General features: G+C 35.7%; 1 protein-coding gene across 2 annotated transcripts in view; it reads left to right on the top strand.

Moving 5' to 3' along the window:
• Positions 1–18,078, top strand: part of LOC118193525 (phosphatidylinositol-3,5-bisphosphate 3-phosphatase MTMR14-like) — a 61,182-nt gene that overhangs the window by 35,086 nt on the left and 8,018 nt on the right. For both annotated transcript variants that reach the window (XM_085826446.1, XM_085826447.1), the window contains 5 exons: positions 105–218; positions 300–370; positions 5,238–5,308; positions 10,604–10,681; positions 13,547–13,610. In XM_085826446.1, the coding sequence (XP_085682572.1) occupies positions 105–218; positions 300–370; positions 5,238–5,308; positions 10,604–10,681; positions 13,547–13,610 (398 nt within the window). The remainder of the gene's footprint in view (positions 1–104; positions 219–299; positions 371–5,237; positions 5,309–10,603; positions 10,682–13,546; positions 13,611–18,078) is intronic.

The following is an 18,078-nucleotide window of genomic DNA, read 5'->3' as shown; positions in this document are numbered from 1 at the left end:
ATGTGCGACTACCCTGTATATTTTGGCTTGAATTTAATCCAATATATTAAAGCTTGTTGAAATTGACCATAATGATATTTAGGATATGTTGTACTGAACTGCAGGTTTCCAGAGACTTTGGAGGAAATGCACTGTCACGACAGAGAACTCCTGCAATATTTGGATATTGACTTTATTTTTGACCTCATGGTAGAAAAGGAAAAAGTGTGCTTCGTCAAGTAAGTAATGCTAATCTCCTTATCTTGCATTCATATTGTTCAATTTTGTTAAATTTGCTTTATGCTGTTTCGATTTTACAGGGTCTCTTCTTCCGAAAAAGTAAAGATGGAATTTTACGAAGGCTTCATTATAACTCAAATTCCATACCCGGGTAAGTTTTGTGGTATTTAATTTTCTTTGGCGGAAACTAAATTTGTATGAAAATATTTACTTTTCAAGAATTTAGTCTAGAAAATGGTTATCCATATTTACGTAGGTATCTGCGAGAAGTTTAAGACTGATTTCTATAAATTAAAATTAGATACAGGCATTCATCCAAGAATTTTGCTTATCTCTTTAAAACGCTGTGGTATTACGTTTAACAACTTAACGTTATTTTATCGGGACGGGAATGCTTGACTACCAATGTGTATACGACCGGTTTCCCTTGGAAAATCCTCCACTAAGTGTGCTTTACCATGGTATATTAAACCAAACCAGTCTTGGCTACCGATAGTGCTTTCTGGTTTATTCCTCATCAGCATTAAGTGCTGAAGATGTGTTGGTAGTTCGTGTCTCTTAACTGTTGAAAGCACGAGGCGTTCAGATGTCTGCATTAAGATTTTTGAGTTCCATGCGTCTGGTGAATATAAGGTAATTTCGCTTGGAATGTGCACCACGGAAGCATATTTTTATAAGGCAGATTACTGTCGAATTTAAGTCACCAGTCTGAAATCTCGGTGTTTTCTTTTTGAAAGGAAAGAAGGTGCTATAAAATAAATTGTGTTAATATAAGTCGTGACTTATCTCACTTGTCTGAGAGTAACATTGGAACAAGCCAACAAAATTCATCCTGCAAAGGAGTGCAAGATTGCACTTGTCGCTGGCAAGTGCCTTGAGCACCAATCACCATTCCAAAGTGACGGCACGAAATGGCTCACTTAGGCCCCAATTTTGATCACAACACCCTGGAGGGGGGCGAGTCAGATTTCCCACCTGTTTCCCTACCATCAGCCTCTGGAAAGAACCTTCGGCTCGCCGCATCTTTAGAGAGCCCCAAGCCGCAGACATGCATTTACAAACATAAATGTATAGCAGTCAGCGTCGCTAACCGCTATGTAATATGTACCACTATGTACTATATATAGTTAGGTGGCACTATGTGATATGTACCACTAGGTACTGTATATAGAGTTAGGTGGCACTATGTGATATGTACCACTAGGTACTGTATATAGAGTTAGGTGGCACTATGTGATATGTACCACTAGGTACTGTATATAGAGTTAGGTGGCACTATGTGATATGTACCACTAGGTACTGTATATAGAGTTAGGTGGCACTATGTGATATGTACCACTAGGTACTGTATATAGAGTTAGGTGGCACTATGTGATATGTACCACTAGGTACTGTATATAGAGTTAGGTGGCACTATGTGATATGTACCACTAGGTACTGTATATAGAGTTAGGTGGCACTATGTGATATGTACCACTAGGTACTGTATATAGAGTTAGGTGGCACTATGTGATATGTACCACTAGGTACTGTATATAGAGTTAGGTGGCACTATGTGATATGTACCACTAGGTACTGTATATAGAGTTAGGTGGCACTATGTGATATGTACCACTAGGTACTGTATATAGAGTTAGGTGGCACTATGTGATATGTACCACTAGGTACTGTATATAGAGTTAGGTGGCACTATGTGATATGTACCACTAGGTACTGTATATAGAGTTAGGTGGCACTATGTGATATGTACCACTAGGTACTGTATATAGAGTTAGGTGGCACTATGTGATATGTACCACTAGGTACTGTATATAGAGTTAGGTGGCACTATGTGATATGTACCACTAGGTACTGTATATAGAGTTAGGTGGCACTATGTGATATGTACCACTAGGTACTGTATATAGAGTTAGGTGGCACTATGTGATATGTACCACTAGGTACTGTATATAGAGTTAGGTGGCACTATGTGATATGTACCACTAGGTACTGTATATAGAGTTAGGTGGCACTATGTGATATGTACCACTAGGTACTGTATATAGAGTTAGGTGGCACTATGTGATATGTACCACTAGGTACTGTATATAGAGTTAGGTGGCACTATGTGATATGTACCACTAGGTACTGTATATAGAGTTAGGTGGCACTATGTGATATGTACCACTAGGTCGATTTCCTACTATATAGTTACCATGGCCACTGGTCTCTCATAGCTAATGCTTCGGGGCAAATGCCGTATATCTAACGATTCAAATTTTTGCTATTCAATTGTAGATCTCAATATAGGTCCGTTTTTTGTAAATTTTCTTAAGGTAACCGACCTGGTTCGAAAGGCTCTATTCAAAATCTTTGCTATATTTCTGACTTTATGAGAATTTTTATTGCATTGCACTCGCACTTGAATATAATCACCACAAAAGTGATAAATCTAATTCGAGAAATTTTTACAAAAATTTTCTATCTTTTAACGAAATCAACCGTCGTTGACGAGGAAATATTGATAAAAACCATTTTTGTTATTGCATATATTTAGCAAAAGCATACAGTGAAGTAGGATAATTGAAAAATATTGATTCAGTATTAGTATATGATCAAATATTGATGAACTCAAATTAATGATGTATTTCAATTGCTGTGAAAGTAATTTTTAAAGTTTACTATAAATCTATAATGATGTACAAACTGTGTGCAATCTATAAAGTACTTTTGGAATTGGCATAGTTGCTGTGAACATCGTAAACCAAACTTGTTAATCAAAAATTGCACATACTCTTCAGATTAATGTTGCATGTCATACACAACTATTCACGTTGTCAAACGGAAATGAGAAAATGCATAATAAAAATACGTTGCCAGATTCTCCATACACATTCAAATACTTAAAATTATTTTAGAAATAACAAAGGTTTAAAACTACATATTTCATTCGCCCTTTAATATTTGACTTCCGCTGCGGAAGACTAACTTCCGGTTTCTCATCTGTCGGAAAAACTGGTATATCTCCACTTTTAATCAACATAATCAAAGAAGTAAAGTTGTTTTTGATGGCTAACAATGTCTCCTTTGAAAATATTTAAAATCTGAAATATTTCAGATTTTGTTACTCCAAAGGGGCGTTTTTTAACGTTTTGTTACCTTTATTATTTACTAAATGTGTCCTTTCGCTCTTAAACCGTAAAATTCGACAGCAATATCATAATACTTTAAAGAGCATATCTCTAGATTTTCCGATGCAGTCTAGCGCGCTGTTAATATTTTTATCCGTACAGTGTTCCCATTATTCGCTTTGAAATAGTTCAGTTTAACGAATATTTTTATAAAATATTAAATTAAAAAGTTTTATAAAATATTAAATGGGCTAATAAAGTAATAAAACAAATTCCGAATTAGGGCTTTCATGCGCCCATATTCCAGTAGAGGACTGTTATTCAAAGTTTTCTCTAGGTATGTTTTTCACAATGAGAGAAGCATCCCGACATTCATGTAGGTTCTTTAAATATAATGCAGAACTTTACTGTATGGTGGCAACGATTTGGAAAGTTAAACGCGTTTTATAGTGGACGACGCAAAATGGCGAAACGAAACTAATTGCCTTTCTGAGCAAATTGACCCCTTCGGCTAGTAAAAGATTTTAACCGAAATCGACCTTTTGAACGAGATCGGTTACCTTAACAGTGCTGCTATTAAAAAAACTCCAACTTTGACGAAAGTGAACTCATCACGGGTACCGCCATATATTGAAATTAAGCTCATCATCCTCGATGGTTTCGGGTTCAAAACTTATTTGGAAAAGCAAATCTACATCAGATTTAAACAAACCGCATTTTTTAGCTTTCTAACAGTCTTATTATGGCTAAATATTGGAAGGTATCTAGTAAGTACTGCACAACGGAATTTCACTAAAATCCAGTAGTCATTCTAAATTAACTTGGCATTTTTGAAACTAAAGTTTGTTTATACTTACCATCTATGACGCCTTAAAATGGCATGGGCAGCACTGCGAACCTGTGTCAAAGCTAATGTTAGCCAGTTCTTTAAAACTCGATGCATCATCACTCGATGCATTACCGAAACCTCGGTGGCTGTAACTATGTATGCTGTCATAGGTACCTGGGCCGAAGTCCTATCCTAGACTAACAAAATATTGTACAGCGTAACATAAGAATACCATTTCGTCAGATAAATACTAGAGTTCGTGCAGTAAAACGAAGTGAGCCTTAACATAAAAAGATGCCAGTGTCCTTCGTCCGAGTCCTATAAAATAACTCTTTCCAACTCTGCCAACCATCAATTTCTAGCTCTTTTGAGTTTCCAAAGGGCGTGACCAAAAATGAGTTCCTTAAATGAATTTCCAAGGAAAAATCACATGACTCACAACGTATTTGGCAAATTGCTTTAATATTATGAGGATCATTAAATGAAGTCTAATTGAATATCTGAAAAAATTAACATTTTCTTCACAATGACCTATTTATAATTTTGTTTGAAGTTGAAAATATTGTATTTGGGAGATTCTTTCTCGGTAACCCTATATATTTCAAAATATTTTCATTAAATATCTAATTTGGTTCACGTTTCATATACGAACTTCTCTAAGCCCATGTATAATGCGTCTAGTACGTAACTGTTATAACTTGCGCAAGTCCATTTTACCCGGTTTTCGGAACTTGCAAGAATTAAGCTTAAAGCATATTTTTGTAGATGAACTCTAAGAAGCAAATAACTTTTGTTCTAATCTCTCTGAAATTTTGCACTAAGCTAAATGCTAAAATTACTTTTGCTTTAGATTTTCTAGAACCTGTGTTTCAAATAAAAGTAAGTATTTTGTCGTTCAGAGGATAATATAAATTACTGTTTAATGTTGCAATAATCTGAAAGCATGGCACGTTTTTCTTCCTTTAGTAAATTTCCTATAAGTAACTCAATTTTAAGCTTGGTTTTAAGGACGTTTTTCGAATTTTACCTAGTTAAAACTACTCGAGAGTTCAGCTCTAATAATTTGAATTCTTTTCCAGGTTGCGAATTCTTCGAAGAATATCATCGAAACGGCAGAAATCCTGAAGGTCTGAAATTTGATTGGGAGGACGTAAGTCTTTGATTTCAGCGATTTCTTCCGTGGTTATCCTCAGCAGTATAGATTTTAAATTTGCGTTTATTTAAAATTAAGCCCCTTATTACAACAGTCTAAGTAAAGAATGATTTAAAAGTCTGATTTCTCTCATATTTTAACTCTTAAACACTCTCAAATTAAAAAATGGTCTAGTAAAATCGAAATTCAAAGATGCCAAATCTTCAGTTCTTTCAATTCAAAGATGTGTAATAAAACTTTTAAATGAGTGTTAGCATTGGTGAACATATAACCCATAAGCAGACAATTGCGTTAGCTTTTATACTTGTAGTATCGCCGTATGTAACGTGAATGAGTTCCCTTAGAAGCTCCTCCTCTAAGTTATATTACCTTTTAAGCGGGAAATTCTTGTCTGCTTTGCCGAAATTAGTTAACGCGCTGTCATCCAAATAGTTTCGCGAATGTACAGCATGACCTTAAACTGTCAATAATAAAGTTGTGTGTTTAACAGCTTGCTTACCTACTCGGAAATGTATTAACACATTGATTTAAAGGTTTAATTTTGCATACTTTCCTAATCTTACTTTCGCCCGTAACTGATCCTATGAGCTAGCCCACTGATTAGTTGATGAGTTAGATTCAAATCTTAGTAAAGGGGGCTGCACGCTGCATTCAAGTCTACGTAGCGTCTAACGACAGTATAAGGGCTCTTTCAGCGGCCGAGCGGGGGTAAGTCAATGAACACTGGTAGTTCGGCAACCTGGGTTTGTTTCCAGCTAAATGAGCTAGCTGCATGTGAATCTTCATGATTTTCTCTAAAATAGATGCGAACAAGTTTCCCTTTGAAAGTTCTCCACGAACTCATTCCGCCTTTTTGTCGCGATACCTACTGCGTGCTTTGCTGTTATCAAATAAACCAAACCACTCAGTATGAATAAATTTCTCTGTGGAAGCTTTCACCGTAGATTACTTTTAACCCTTTCCCGCAGGCTACCTTTTAAAGTATAGATTTTGATGAAAAAAAAAAAAAAAAAAAAAAAATAGGCAGTCTAATTAGGCCTAGGAGTACACAAGTAAAATTTTGTGAAGATGGCACTTATCGTTATAATTCTGTGGGTGTGACCAAAGTGGCACACTAATTGGATAGAACTTAGAAAAGAAGCTGAAACGAGCATTGTTGTCCATGAACTGACCGATGAGATGCGGAGAAACAAAGAATACAGACTCTCAGTTGTCCTAGATTATCGGTGAGCCCGGTCTGGGCACAGCTAGGATTCGCCGTTTGATTTTAGGCAAGATTTCAAGGTGAAAATTTAAAACTAATATAGAATAAGGAGATTAGGATACAACCAAAAAATAACACGGAAATTTCTTTTCAAACAATTCCTTTTATACCCTACAAAAATCTGGAAGATTTCTTTGAAAAATGAGGGTCTTAAAAAAACTAAACATGGCTAAACTATATGGACTGGTTTGTGTTGAGCTGCCATCTACCATAAATGAACAAGGTTCAGAGTAATCTAAATCCTTTTCAATTCAATTTTTCTGTACGTACAGAAGAAAATTTTTAGGTGTCGCAAAGGGTTAAGTAGAGCGGTCTTGTGCTTGTGGGTTAACAACCCACCTTTGGACTCGCGCGAAAAGTGTCAAAATTGTACAGTTCATTATTTTTACAACTATTTTCTAAGTTCAGGTGATGTTACGTTTTGTTTGTAAAATTTTCGGTAGCATTTTGTCTAACAAACTAGCAATAAGAATAGATCTTTAACTTCCTTCACTCTGGCCCTACAGACATTCCAGCAAGTGTTTGTTGAACTTTTGAAGGGGGTCATTATTAGTTACCACTATATTTAATGCATTTCTAAGCAACACCTGGATAATCCTTAAAATGATTACAGGAGATTCATTATTTGTTTTCGATGTAGGATTAAGAATTCTTAAATTAATAGAATATTTAGCCTGTACTAGATCACACTAATTTTTTCCAGTCAAGCTATTATGTATGTAACTAACGTGTGTAGGAGGTAAGAGAAGCAGGCTATTAAGTCTAAAAATGCTAAACATTGCTGAAATATCGAATTTTCTACAACTAGGCAAAATCTTACTGGTTTTGGACTTTTAAAACAAGCTGTGGTTTTCGAAACGCACCTTGATTCAAATTACCGTATATTCCGGGTATGCGTATAACGCGCCCGTATAATTTAGAGCTAATGTTTTAATTTTTAAGTGTATTCACCGTGTAATGCGCACCTTTTTGCAAATGCGTCCTATCGGTCTAGAAAGTCTGCGAGTGGATAAGAAAAGCATAGAATTAAATTAATCCCGACATAATATAAGTCATTTAAAGGATGTAATGTATCTAACAGTGTAAATGGAAAAGATGATTATTTACAGTTCAGAATAACGGTGATGGTAAAAATAAAGTAGATTTCGGTAGTATGTCTGAAGATACAACGGAAAACGAATCGAACTTTTCCTGTTATCCAATAATGACATTTCTTTTAAATAAACGAGATTTAGGCACAGGTAGAAATGTAATTTTTTAAATCCATTTTTCATATCCGACATATAATGCGTCCCCTTAAGTTTGGATTTTATTTTTTGCGTTAAAAAAGCACGTTATCAGCTAGAATGTTGCAGTAAACGGTAAATCTCTTTAATTTCATGGTAAATAATCTTGTCCCTGTACACGCACCATGTATCTTATCCGTATACACTACACTTTTCCGTGTAGCCGAAGTAGTACAACCTTCATGGATTAGTATTTATTGTTCAGATTCACACAAAGATTGCTAAACAATCAGACCCATATATGGCTAGGTGGGTACGACTGCTGAATGTGGTTCAAACAAGGTTCAAATACTGCCACGCGTTGTCTACTTTTCGTTTTCTATCCCTATCCGATCTAGTTTTCTTTAGAGGTCCAGTCCTGATATGCACGAAAAGAAATATTCAGAAAAAATATATTATGGATGACTTTTCTGGGTTGGCTCGGACATCTGACGTTACAAATTTAAGACAAATAAGTTGTAAATAGCGAGATGGCAATCAAATTGTTCATGCGTTTTCAACTACATCTATAGGGTTATACACTTTGTTCTTAGCCAGTCAGGTAGTTTAAAGTTTTAAATTTATTGCAAGAGCATCTGAATCTATAAAATTACCACAGGAACAACCTTGTGTTCAGTATATTTAATACTGAACACAAGAACAATTAAATCAATCGATTTCGAGGGCAAATAGGTATCTTTTCATCAGAAACAAAAAAATTTGCAAAATTGTAAAGCAAGTTTTGATAATTTTTAACAGGCCTGTTTCAGCAGGAACTTTCTTCTGCTATTACCGGCCCCTGAAATTGTAGGAAAAAACCTTCAGCAGGGGATTGCAGGGATAAGGACTGTCCTGGCCAATGTGCTGTGAGATAGCATGAACGGTAGATCGTGATGGTGCAGACGGGCGTTTAGCTTATTCAGCTTTTACCGGCTAACATGGATTTTTTTGCCCTAAGGCGTTGACGGTTCGTGGGTTTATCACAAGCATTGAACGTTTCGGTAAGAAGCGAAAAAACGAAGTACTTTGAAGTACTCAGTTGATGATGGTAAAAAATTAAAGTCCGACATGAACGGTGAAGTAATTCGTGATAACTAAGTAAAAATGTCAGAGTACTGTGAGCCAATCAGATGTGACTATTATAAACATATGTGTGAGGTGCGATTTCTGCAATAGTAGATAGTATCTGGATGTAAATTTATCACTTTCAAGAAGTTCATACCTAAAGTTGTCGGAGAGGGCACAAGTCTTATTTTTAACCTACGGCAGTAAAGCGAACAAAAACGTAGCGCCATCTATTCGGGAAAATGGTAAGTTGAAAAATTAAGTAAATGTATTTTTAAGAGATGGGGAGAACTGGATTGGAACTAGTCATTAACTAAGCCAGATAAATCTTCGTGAATGCGATAGCTTCAAAAAATCTAATTCACAAACTGAAGAAGCCTTTTTCAAAAATTTTTGCATAAGTCAAAATGTAATTTTTAACTATTATCAGACTGGTTAATTTCATATTTTCGGACATGAGATTCGTGTTCTTTGATAGACTTTATTGCACTTTTATTTTGGCTGATATCTCTAAATTTATGCCAAACCTCAGGTTATTGCTGTGCTAATTTTGTTTCATTGCTGTGCTAATTTTGTTTCATTGCTGTGCTAATTTTGTTTCATTGCTGTGCTAATTTTGTTTCATTGCTGTGCTAATTTTGTTTCATTGCTGTGCTAATTTTGTTTCATTGCTGTGCTAATTTTGTTTCATTGCTGTGCTAATTTTGTTTCATTGCTGTGCTAATTTTGTTTCATTGCTGTGCTAATTTTGTTTCATTGCTGTGCTAATTTTGTTTCATTGCTGTGCTAATTTTGTTTCATTGCTGTGCTAATTTTGTTTCATTGCTGTGCTAATTTTGTTTCATTGCTGTGCTAATTTTGTTTCATTGCTGTGCTAATTTTGTTTCATTGCTGTGCTAATTTTGTTTCATTGCTGTGCTAATTTTGTTTCATTGCTGTGCTAATTTTGTTTCATTGCTGTGCTAATTTTGTTTCATTGCTGTGCTAATTTTGTTTCATTGCTGTGCTAATTTTGTTTCATTGCTGTGCTAATTTTGTTTCATTGCTGTGCTAATTTTGTTTCATTGCTGTGCTAATTTTGTTTCATTGCTGTGCTAATTTTGTTTCATTGCTGTGCTAATTTTGTTTCATTGCTGTGCTAATTTTGTTTCATTGCTGTGCTAATTTTGTTTCATTGCTGTGCTAATTTTGTTTCATTGCTGTGCTAATTTTGTTTCATTGCTGTGCTAATTTTGTTTCATTGCTGTGCTAATTTTGTTTCATTGCTGTGCTAATTTTGTTTCATTGCTGTGCTAATTTTGTTTCATTGCTGTGCTAATTTTGTTTCATTGCTGTGCTAATTTTGTTTCATTGCTGTGCTAATTTTGTTTCATTGCTGTGCTAATTTTGTTTCATTGCTGTGCTAATTTTGTTTCATTGCTGTGCTAATTTTGTTTCATTGCTGTGCTAATTTTGTTTCATTGCTGTGCTAATTTTGTTTCATTGCTGTGCTAATTTTGTTTCAGTTTTCATTTGAAACTGAATTTCAGTTTTTTGTATAAACGTTTCATCAATGAAATGATAGATGCAACCTTCCATTCGAGATCTTTTGGACATTTTCGAAAATGATTCAGAAAAATGTCGACCTCCCTCGATCGAGAGGAAAATCTAAAATTTAGTTTCAGATCACTTATTTATATCTGGCTTTTTTGTTTACAGCCTAGCGTAACTGAAGAATGTAAAGTACCTGCAAGCTTCATTAAGTATCTTCGGGAGACTGACTATAGCCAGTATAAGGTAAGAATTTCTAATGCAAAAAATCGTTTCTTAGAAATAAGTTTGATTTGATTTTTCAAATTACAAACATGATCTTTTAATTTAGTCTACCATTATACCTACATTTCTAAACCGTCTTTCTTTATAAATTTCTTTATAATACCATTTAGTCTTAATTTAGTCTAATTTTATTTAGTTCTGAATCTCTTTGGCCCTGAGCAATAAAGTCGTTAAACACTGGTAGTTCGATTCGGCTTTCGAATACCGGTAAACGGGCTGGAAGCATGGGCGTTTTCGTGGTTTTCTCCATGTGTAACAAGTATACGAGCCAGTTTCCCTTAGAAATTTCTCCCTGAAGGCATTCCTTCAATCGGACGGATAGTACTTAAGTGCTTTGCCGCAATTAAGTATACCATACGTACCAAGATTTCCATGATGGCAATAAAAACGGGAATGAATTAATTTATAATTTTTTAAAACGTTATGCGCAACTCAGAGTTGAAATCTTGGCTACATGCTGAACGTTAGCCCACCAGCGGCCGAGCGGTAAAGTCCCTGAACACTGGTAGTTCGGTCCGAAATTCGAATCCCGCAAATGGGCTGGCTACATGAGCGCTTTCGTGATTTTACCCGTACAATACCTTGGGGCTGAACACTTAAATAATGTTGAACGTATCCGCAACCAGATTGAATTTGTGACCATATGCCCTTTTACGGAGTGTACCTCCGTTTCGTACATTAAAGAAATGGCAATTGCCAATTAGAGTAAAATAAGAGCAATTGGTTTCGAACGCTTGTATTAAGTGAAAAATAAATGCTTCAAAAATGTGCATCACCATTGTTATTTTAACTAAAATTTCACATTTTGTACAAACTCCTTTCCTTAATTCTGAGAACAGCGCTAGATTCTTTGGATAAAAATGCAAATCTAAATAGGGAAATTGGTTCTGTTCTATTATCTGAACCGGAATCGTCGCCAAACATTTTGCTTAACTCATATCGAGATTGGCTTATACGAAGTTTAATAAGTTTTAAATTGTAGTTTTAAAAAGTTAATTTTAAAGTTGTTATAAAACAGATCAATTTTCGCCTTTTTTTACTAAAACTTTTACTTTTTACTGCCTTTTCAAATTTGGCAACGAGAATACAAGTTCTAAAGATATAATTGTTACTAATGCCGTTCAATTGACAATGGATATAAGAATTATGGATTGACCTAATGATGAAACATCTTTCATAAAATTTCTTCAGGAACGAGGAATAAGTGCACGAAAAAAACCGTACAATGTAGCTGTACTTCAGTTCAGAGGGAGCACCAAAATGGAGGTGTGAGGACACCATGTGCCAAGGAAAAGGATTCGTTCTCAAGAATTGGTTTAAATGATCTGTAATCCATATCTTAGCGGCAGTTCGTTATGTTTATACATGGTGTTTAGAACAAACTTCTCTTGAATTTCGTCAGTAGCAACTAAATGCAAATTATTGCATTGCTGTTACCTGGACAGTTATATAAGGGAAGTCTGTGGCGATGCATCAATGTCTAGACCGTCTGTTGGAATAGGCGGTACTGGTAATATTCTCGGAGTTGACGAAAGCTTGTTTCCCCTCGAAAAAACAACGTCGGTCATATCCTTCCGCCCCAGTGGATGTGCGGAAGTATTTGCTGAGCAGCAAAATGTTTTTTAGTTGCTGTACCCAACTGTTCTGCCAGAACTTTGCTTAAAGTTCTTTCAAAGTTATTGAAAATATTATTGATGGTACTACAATGTACTCCAACTGTTGGAATGGGCATAATACTAAACTGAAAGAATTTTGATCTGACCATTTCTGCCTTAACCCTAGAAATAGCTTTAGCGATCCCGACACTGGTTGTCGCACACTAACTTGAAAGGTTATGGGGCAGTGCGAAACAAGCGTCAACGCTGCGCTGACCGTAACCAATTGGTTTTTTATTCGAGTTTATGGGGCGGCTAAAACACGCTTTCAGGCGTTTTAAATGGCATCCGCAGTTTCACGCCTCGGTGTTAATCTGAATTCCCTAACCGATTTTTTTTTTGGCAATTTCTTTAATTTACATTAAAACATTTGTAATTTGTCTAATATATTTTTACTCTTGAAATTAAAGGATATCTTAAATATTTTAGCGATTATTGGCTTAGAATTTTTAGCCAAATCCGGCCCCCAGAACAGTCCCGAACGATTAAAGTGTCTAAACATGTTTAACCGCTTAATGACCGAATTTAAATTAAAAATTATGCCGAAAATCCCTGAATGTTTTTATTATCTACAGATATAGGTCACTGGATGTAGCTTTAAGGCGCAAAAAAGTTTCGACGAAAAAGATTTATTATGGTTCATGGTGTTACACCCGAGTTAACTCTGGCTTCAATGCAGCAACCAAAAAAAAAAAAACGCAATCTAGCCAAAGGTAATATAAAGCTGTATTCAAGGTAATGAGAGCTAAAGTAAAAATTACATACATTTTACGATACATAAACGTCATTGACAGTATGCTACAGTCTGAAACAGTGTGGTAATCTGCATCGACTAAAAGGGAATTTACAGTTCACTTATAATGCGTTCACATCGCCGACTGCGGCTCAGGGTTATGCAGGAACCATAAACAGCCCCTTGCACCTTTATCACAACTAAGAAAGCGCCTAATCTGAAATTTTGTCCGCTTTACAATTTTATTCAGAATAATATTCTTTAACTTGCAAAATCTGTCTATGCTTCAGTGCTTCCGTCAAGCATATTTATAATTTGCTTCATTTAAAACTTAAATGTATCCTAGAATATAAAATGTAACTCGAAGTGCTGTCTATGAATGCAACTTTGATACGGTCTGTGAAATTTTAAATGCTCGATAAACATTCCTTTTTCTAGGACTGGGATCTCGTTAAGATAACCCAAGAATACCTCTTTCTTCAGCTAGTAGTCATTACATCAGGTAAGTCATTCTTAACATTTCGATACGAGCAAGTTTCCCTCAAATCTTCCACGAAGGTGTTCTTTCCCTTAGACAGATAGCCTATAGTGCTTTGCCACAATCAAATAAGCTAAAGCATTGTGTGTTGAAATGAAATTGCATATCCCGAATTCAGAATCAATATTTTTAAATTAAATTGTTATTGTTGATTTACTATTTTTGTACATAAATGAATTTAGTGCAATTATGTGATTGTTCTATTTTTGAGTAATGCAACTTAAAAAATTTCTAAAAAAACAAGCTATGCCGGAAAAGTACGAATACGCTAAATGGGTTATCGCGGTAATTTGTCGAAATATCGCCAATTCCTTTGGCGACGAAACGCTATAAATCGCCAAACTTCCCAACCATTTGCAGGCATTTTGGCCCGGTCCTCTGTCACCGTAGTATGTATTGCAATTGATCGTTAAGTGCAGCTGGAATTCGATCTTTCACACAGCTTGCTCATATAAATTTTATGCACAGAATACATGATATATATTAAACATATGTTTAAAAATTAATTAAATCTTGAAATTGTTTAAATGTTAATTTCACTTTCAAATTTTTTTATGCATTACTTGAATCTTAATTTTTAAATTAGCATGTGCTATTGTGAAACCTAATTTTAGGACATGCTGTTCGCAAGTGCAGACGTCTATTGGGAAATTTTTAACTATTGTCCCAATATTTCCTATCAACTAAAGTGGACGCATTAAACATTTATTGCATACTAATATCTATTTCGATGTAATAAAACTCGCTGCACTTTATAATTATTTTTAATGTTTGACATATCATAAACTCGCAATTTTTTTTATGGATCTGAATTTTAAATTTAAGTATGGCCTTTTAATTTTTATTGCACCAAAATGAATTCTCCAAGGATTATGGACGTAAAATTCCGCATAGAAGTATGGCCTTCCAATTCGTTGCATACAACCTTCTGCCAGCTCCTCATGGATACGTTGTTGGGTTGGATGTGTATTGGAAGAGCAAACAATTATCATCGTATTTTGTCGGACCAGAGGTTTCATGGTGAAACTCGTAACGTTAACATAATTACAATCAATCTGTAGTTAAATGTGTGTAACACAGGTAACCACATTTAAAGTGATTCGTAGAACTCCGCCTTAATTTTGTCATAATACCACTATTTACTCTCGATAAAAGTATCTAGCCTGAAATGTACAGAAATACTTCGTGTAATTAAGACGCACTTGCAAAGAAGCCTATACAGTTTCATATGTTCTCTCTTATGAGAAATTTTAAATTTCCTTCTGACTGTGCTCTATAGTGCCCGAAACCCTCTGCAAGAAAGGCACCTTGTTATGGAATTTTAAACTAAAACTTTCGTAGTTTCACCGCAGAGCGTAGAAGGGCTTGATTTCAAAGAAATTATTTTAAAAATGTTTAATGCGTCCACTTTAGTTGATAGGAAGTATTGGGACAATAGTTAAAAATTTCCCAATAGACGGCTGCACTAGCGAACAGCATGTCCTAAAATTAGGTTTCGCAACAAAAATTAATCGCAGTTAAAAGAAGCCTTCAGGAACTGCTTTTCCTACTCTTAAAAACAAAAGGTTGGAGATTTCTTCAAAAATTCAAAATCCGGCGGTTGTTGAACGAATATAGAAACACAATGTAGCTTTCATACATGCCTGTTGAATTCTTCCAATTATCTTTTAATCTTCTAGCACTTCACTTTAACCTCTAGCTCTATTGCATAAATGCATTTTTACTTTAATCAGCTGAGCATCCAATCGGATTCTTAATCCAAAATGTTAGTAAGCTATGTGTTTTTGTGCCGAGTGGGAAGTTCGAATCATTCCAGATTAGAATAATATTTAATGTAAAGACGTCTCTTAGTTGATTCCTTTAATCTTTCGGCCTCTGCCAGATGAGCAGTTCTTTTACCCAAATACGAGCTACATCTATTGGTCGTAAATCTGCAATGAATATGAAGATATTCAATTGCGAAATTCTCTTGTATATTGGTACTAAAATCCCAGTCCACAATTAGCTGTTAGAAACTATCGTCTTGGATATAAACTTTGTTCGCAAGTCTTACTTCCATATGTCAGTTTCCGTTTAGGTAATCCATTATTCGTTAGGTACTTGAAATATCTACTAGGTGGAGGCAACTATGCATTAGGAGTACTGAGAATCTGTTCTGAGCAGTGACAATTGTTAATCTTGACAGATGAATCTTCGTAAGCGATTATATAGCATGCAAACTCAATTTTAACAGCACATAAATGTAACATAACGTATATAGTAAAATTTTGCATTTAAGAGTTCGTCTAGCGAACTGTATTCTGGTCTGATGCAAATCCTAATTTCACTGCCCACCAGCGGCCGAGCGGTAAAGTCGCTGAACACTGGTAGTTCGGTCCGAGGTTCCACTCCCGCGAACGGGCTGGCTGCATGGCCGTTTTCGTGGTTTTCCCCATGTGTAACGTGTATACGAGCCAGTTTCCCTTAGAAAGTCCTCCACGAAAGGCATCCCTCCCTTTAGGCAGATAGCCCTCGAGGCTTTGCAATAATCACACACACATCCTAATTTCACTAATAAATAAAATTTTCAAGGTGTATGACCTGCTTTGGTCACGCAGAAACAATCGTTCCAAGATCCTCTGTTATGCTAGAATATCGTAAATTTGGTACGATGCTGTCCAGATAAGTTATGCCCTGGGGTGATGTTTCCTTAAGCATGATTCTCCAGGGTGAGAGGCAATAAGGGGTGACGAAGGACCTCAAGACATCACAGGCTTGGGAGAAACAAACCTACTGCAACACTGAAGTATAACATCTCATAATAGCGTAGAATTGCGGAAATACGGAGACTCCACAAATATGCAGGAATATTTTGTAAGTAATGAACACCATGCTTCTTGTGTTGCATGTCGGTAAGATCCTCTGTCCACAGCGTGTTTTGATACCTCCGGTTTGTTCTATGAAGTTGCATTCTGGTAAGTACGAGTATTTGTAGCGAAACCAGCTCTAATTATTCTTTATTCATAATTTTTTCTCTAGCTTTCCGACTGCGTATTATCTTATTAAGAGTCTTATCCATCAGAAAACTCTTACGTTATAACATAGTTCGCACGTAATGTTTCAACCATCGTAAATGTTTGTACAACCACGGTTAAGGACCCACTGGATATCGACTAAAACTCTTAATTTTCCGGAGATGCCGCAGACGGTATGAATGTTGCTATATGGGGCACAATGACTTGGATTTAAATAATATATAAATGTTGCTATATGGATGATCTTAACTTTGATTGAAGTATATGTGGGGAAGAAACTTTATTGAAATTTCTTCCACATACATCCTTCAATCTGCTCGAAACGTATGGAAGTCATTTGGTTAAAGTAGGCTCCCTATTTCGTGTCTCCAAGCATCCCTTGTTGGAATTGGCTAAACCTAGACAAACTGCATAGCTGTAAACTGTATCCTAACTTACCAGAAATACGTGCACTCAGTTGTAGGCTCCTGTGTGGAAGAAACGTTGGAAAGATCTCACGTGGACATTTTTTGAAGCCAATAGCCGAGAATTCCAAAGTTGAATTTTGAAATCATTCCAGATTAGAATAATATTTAATGTATCTTATTCAAACGGAAGATATCTTAGTTGATTATTTTAATATTTCGGCAGCTGCCAGATAAGCAATTCTTTTTTTCCCCAAATACGAGCGACATCTATTGGTCGTAAATCCGTAATGAATGTGGGATGTTCAATACATAAAATTGCGAAATTCTCTTGTATATTGGCACTAAAATCCCACTCCACACTTGGCTGGTAAAAACTACGGTCTTGGATCTAAACTTTGTTCAGAAATCTTTGACCCGTAGGCCTTTACTTCCATATGTTAGTTTAAAACCTCAAATGTAGTACGCTTATGTTCATCCATTTTGTTTACACTGGTGTTTATCACACTGGCGAAAGTTCCGTAAGGGCAAATTCTTGGTCGAAATGTTTTCTTGAAATATCAATGCAAACTAATATTTCACCGTTAGATCTCCGAAATGATGTGAGCGATCTTAAGAAATCTAGTTATTAAATCTTCGGTTGGTAGATTTTTTAATGGCACAAAATCTCGAGTATTATGCGCCAGACAAATGGTGAATAGTTCAAGATGCACAAACACTGTATCAAGTGAATTGATGAAATGAACCTGGAATGTTGATGAAGGCATGGAGAAATGCTTTACAACAGGTAGAGCAGGATAAAATGTAGTTCAAATCATATGGTAATTAAATCTTCGGAAACGGCCGTAAAAGCTTACAAAAATGTCTAGCTCACCAGCGGCCGAGCGCCTCGGTGTAGCCACTGAGGGAGGGGTTTCGAAAATGGACCAATGAGCTGCTATTGCTCTTGTGACGTTAAATCTTCGTGCATGTGAGCGTATGTTTACATTTTAATTTGCATTTGTTTCGCAGTTG

The sequence above is a fragment of the Stegodyphus dumicola genome, chromosome 11 (genome assembly GCF_044657685.1).
Source record: "Stegodyphus dumicola isolate Sdum_Otavi_A_Nest chromosome 11, ASM4465768v1".
In the NCBI taxonomy this organism is placed as follows: Eukaryota; Metazoa; Arthropoda; class Arachnida; order Araneae; family Eresidae; genus Stegodyphus; species Stegodyphus dumicola.
Note: the sequence above shows the minus strand (reverse complement) of the source record. Positions and strands in the feature narration are given on the sequence as shown.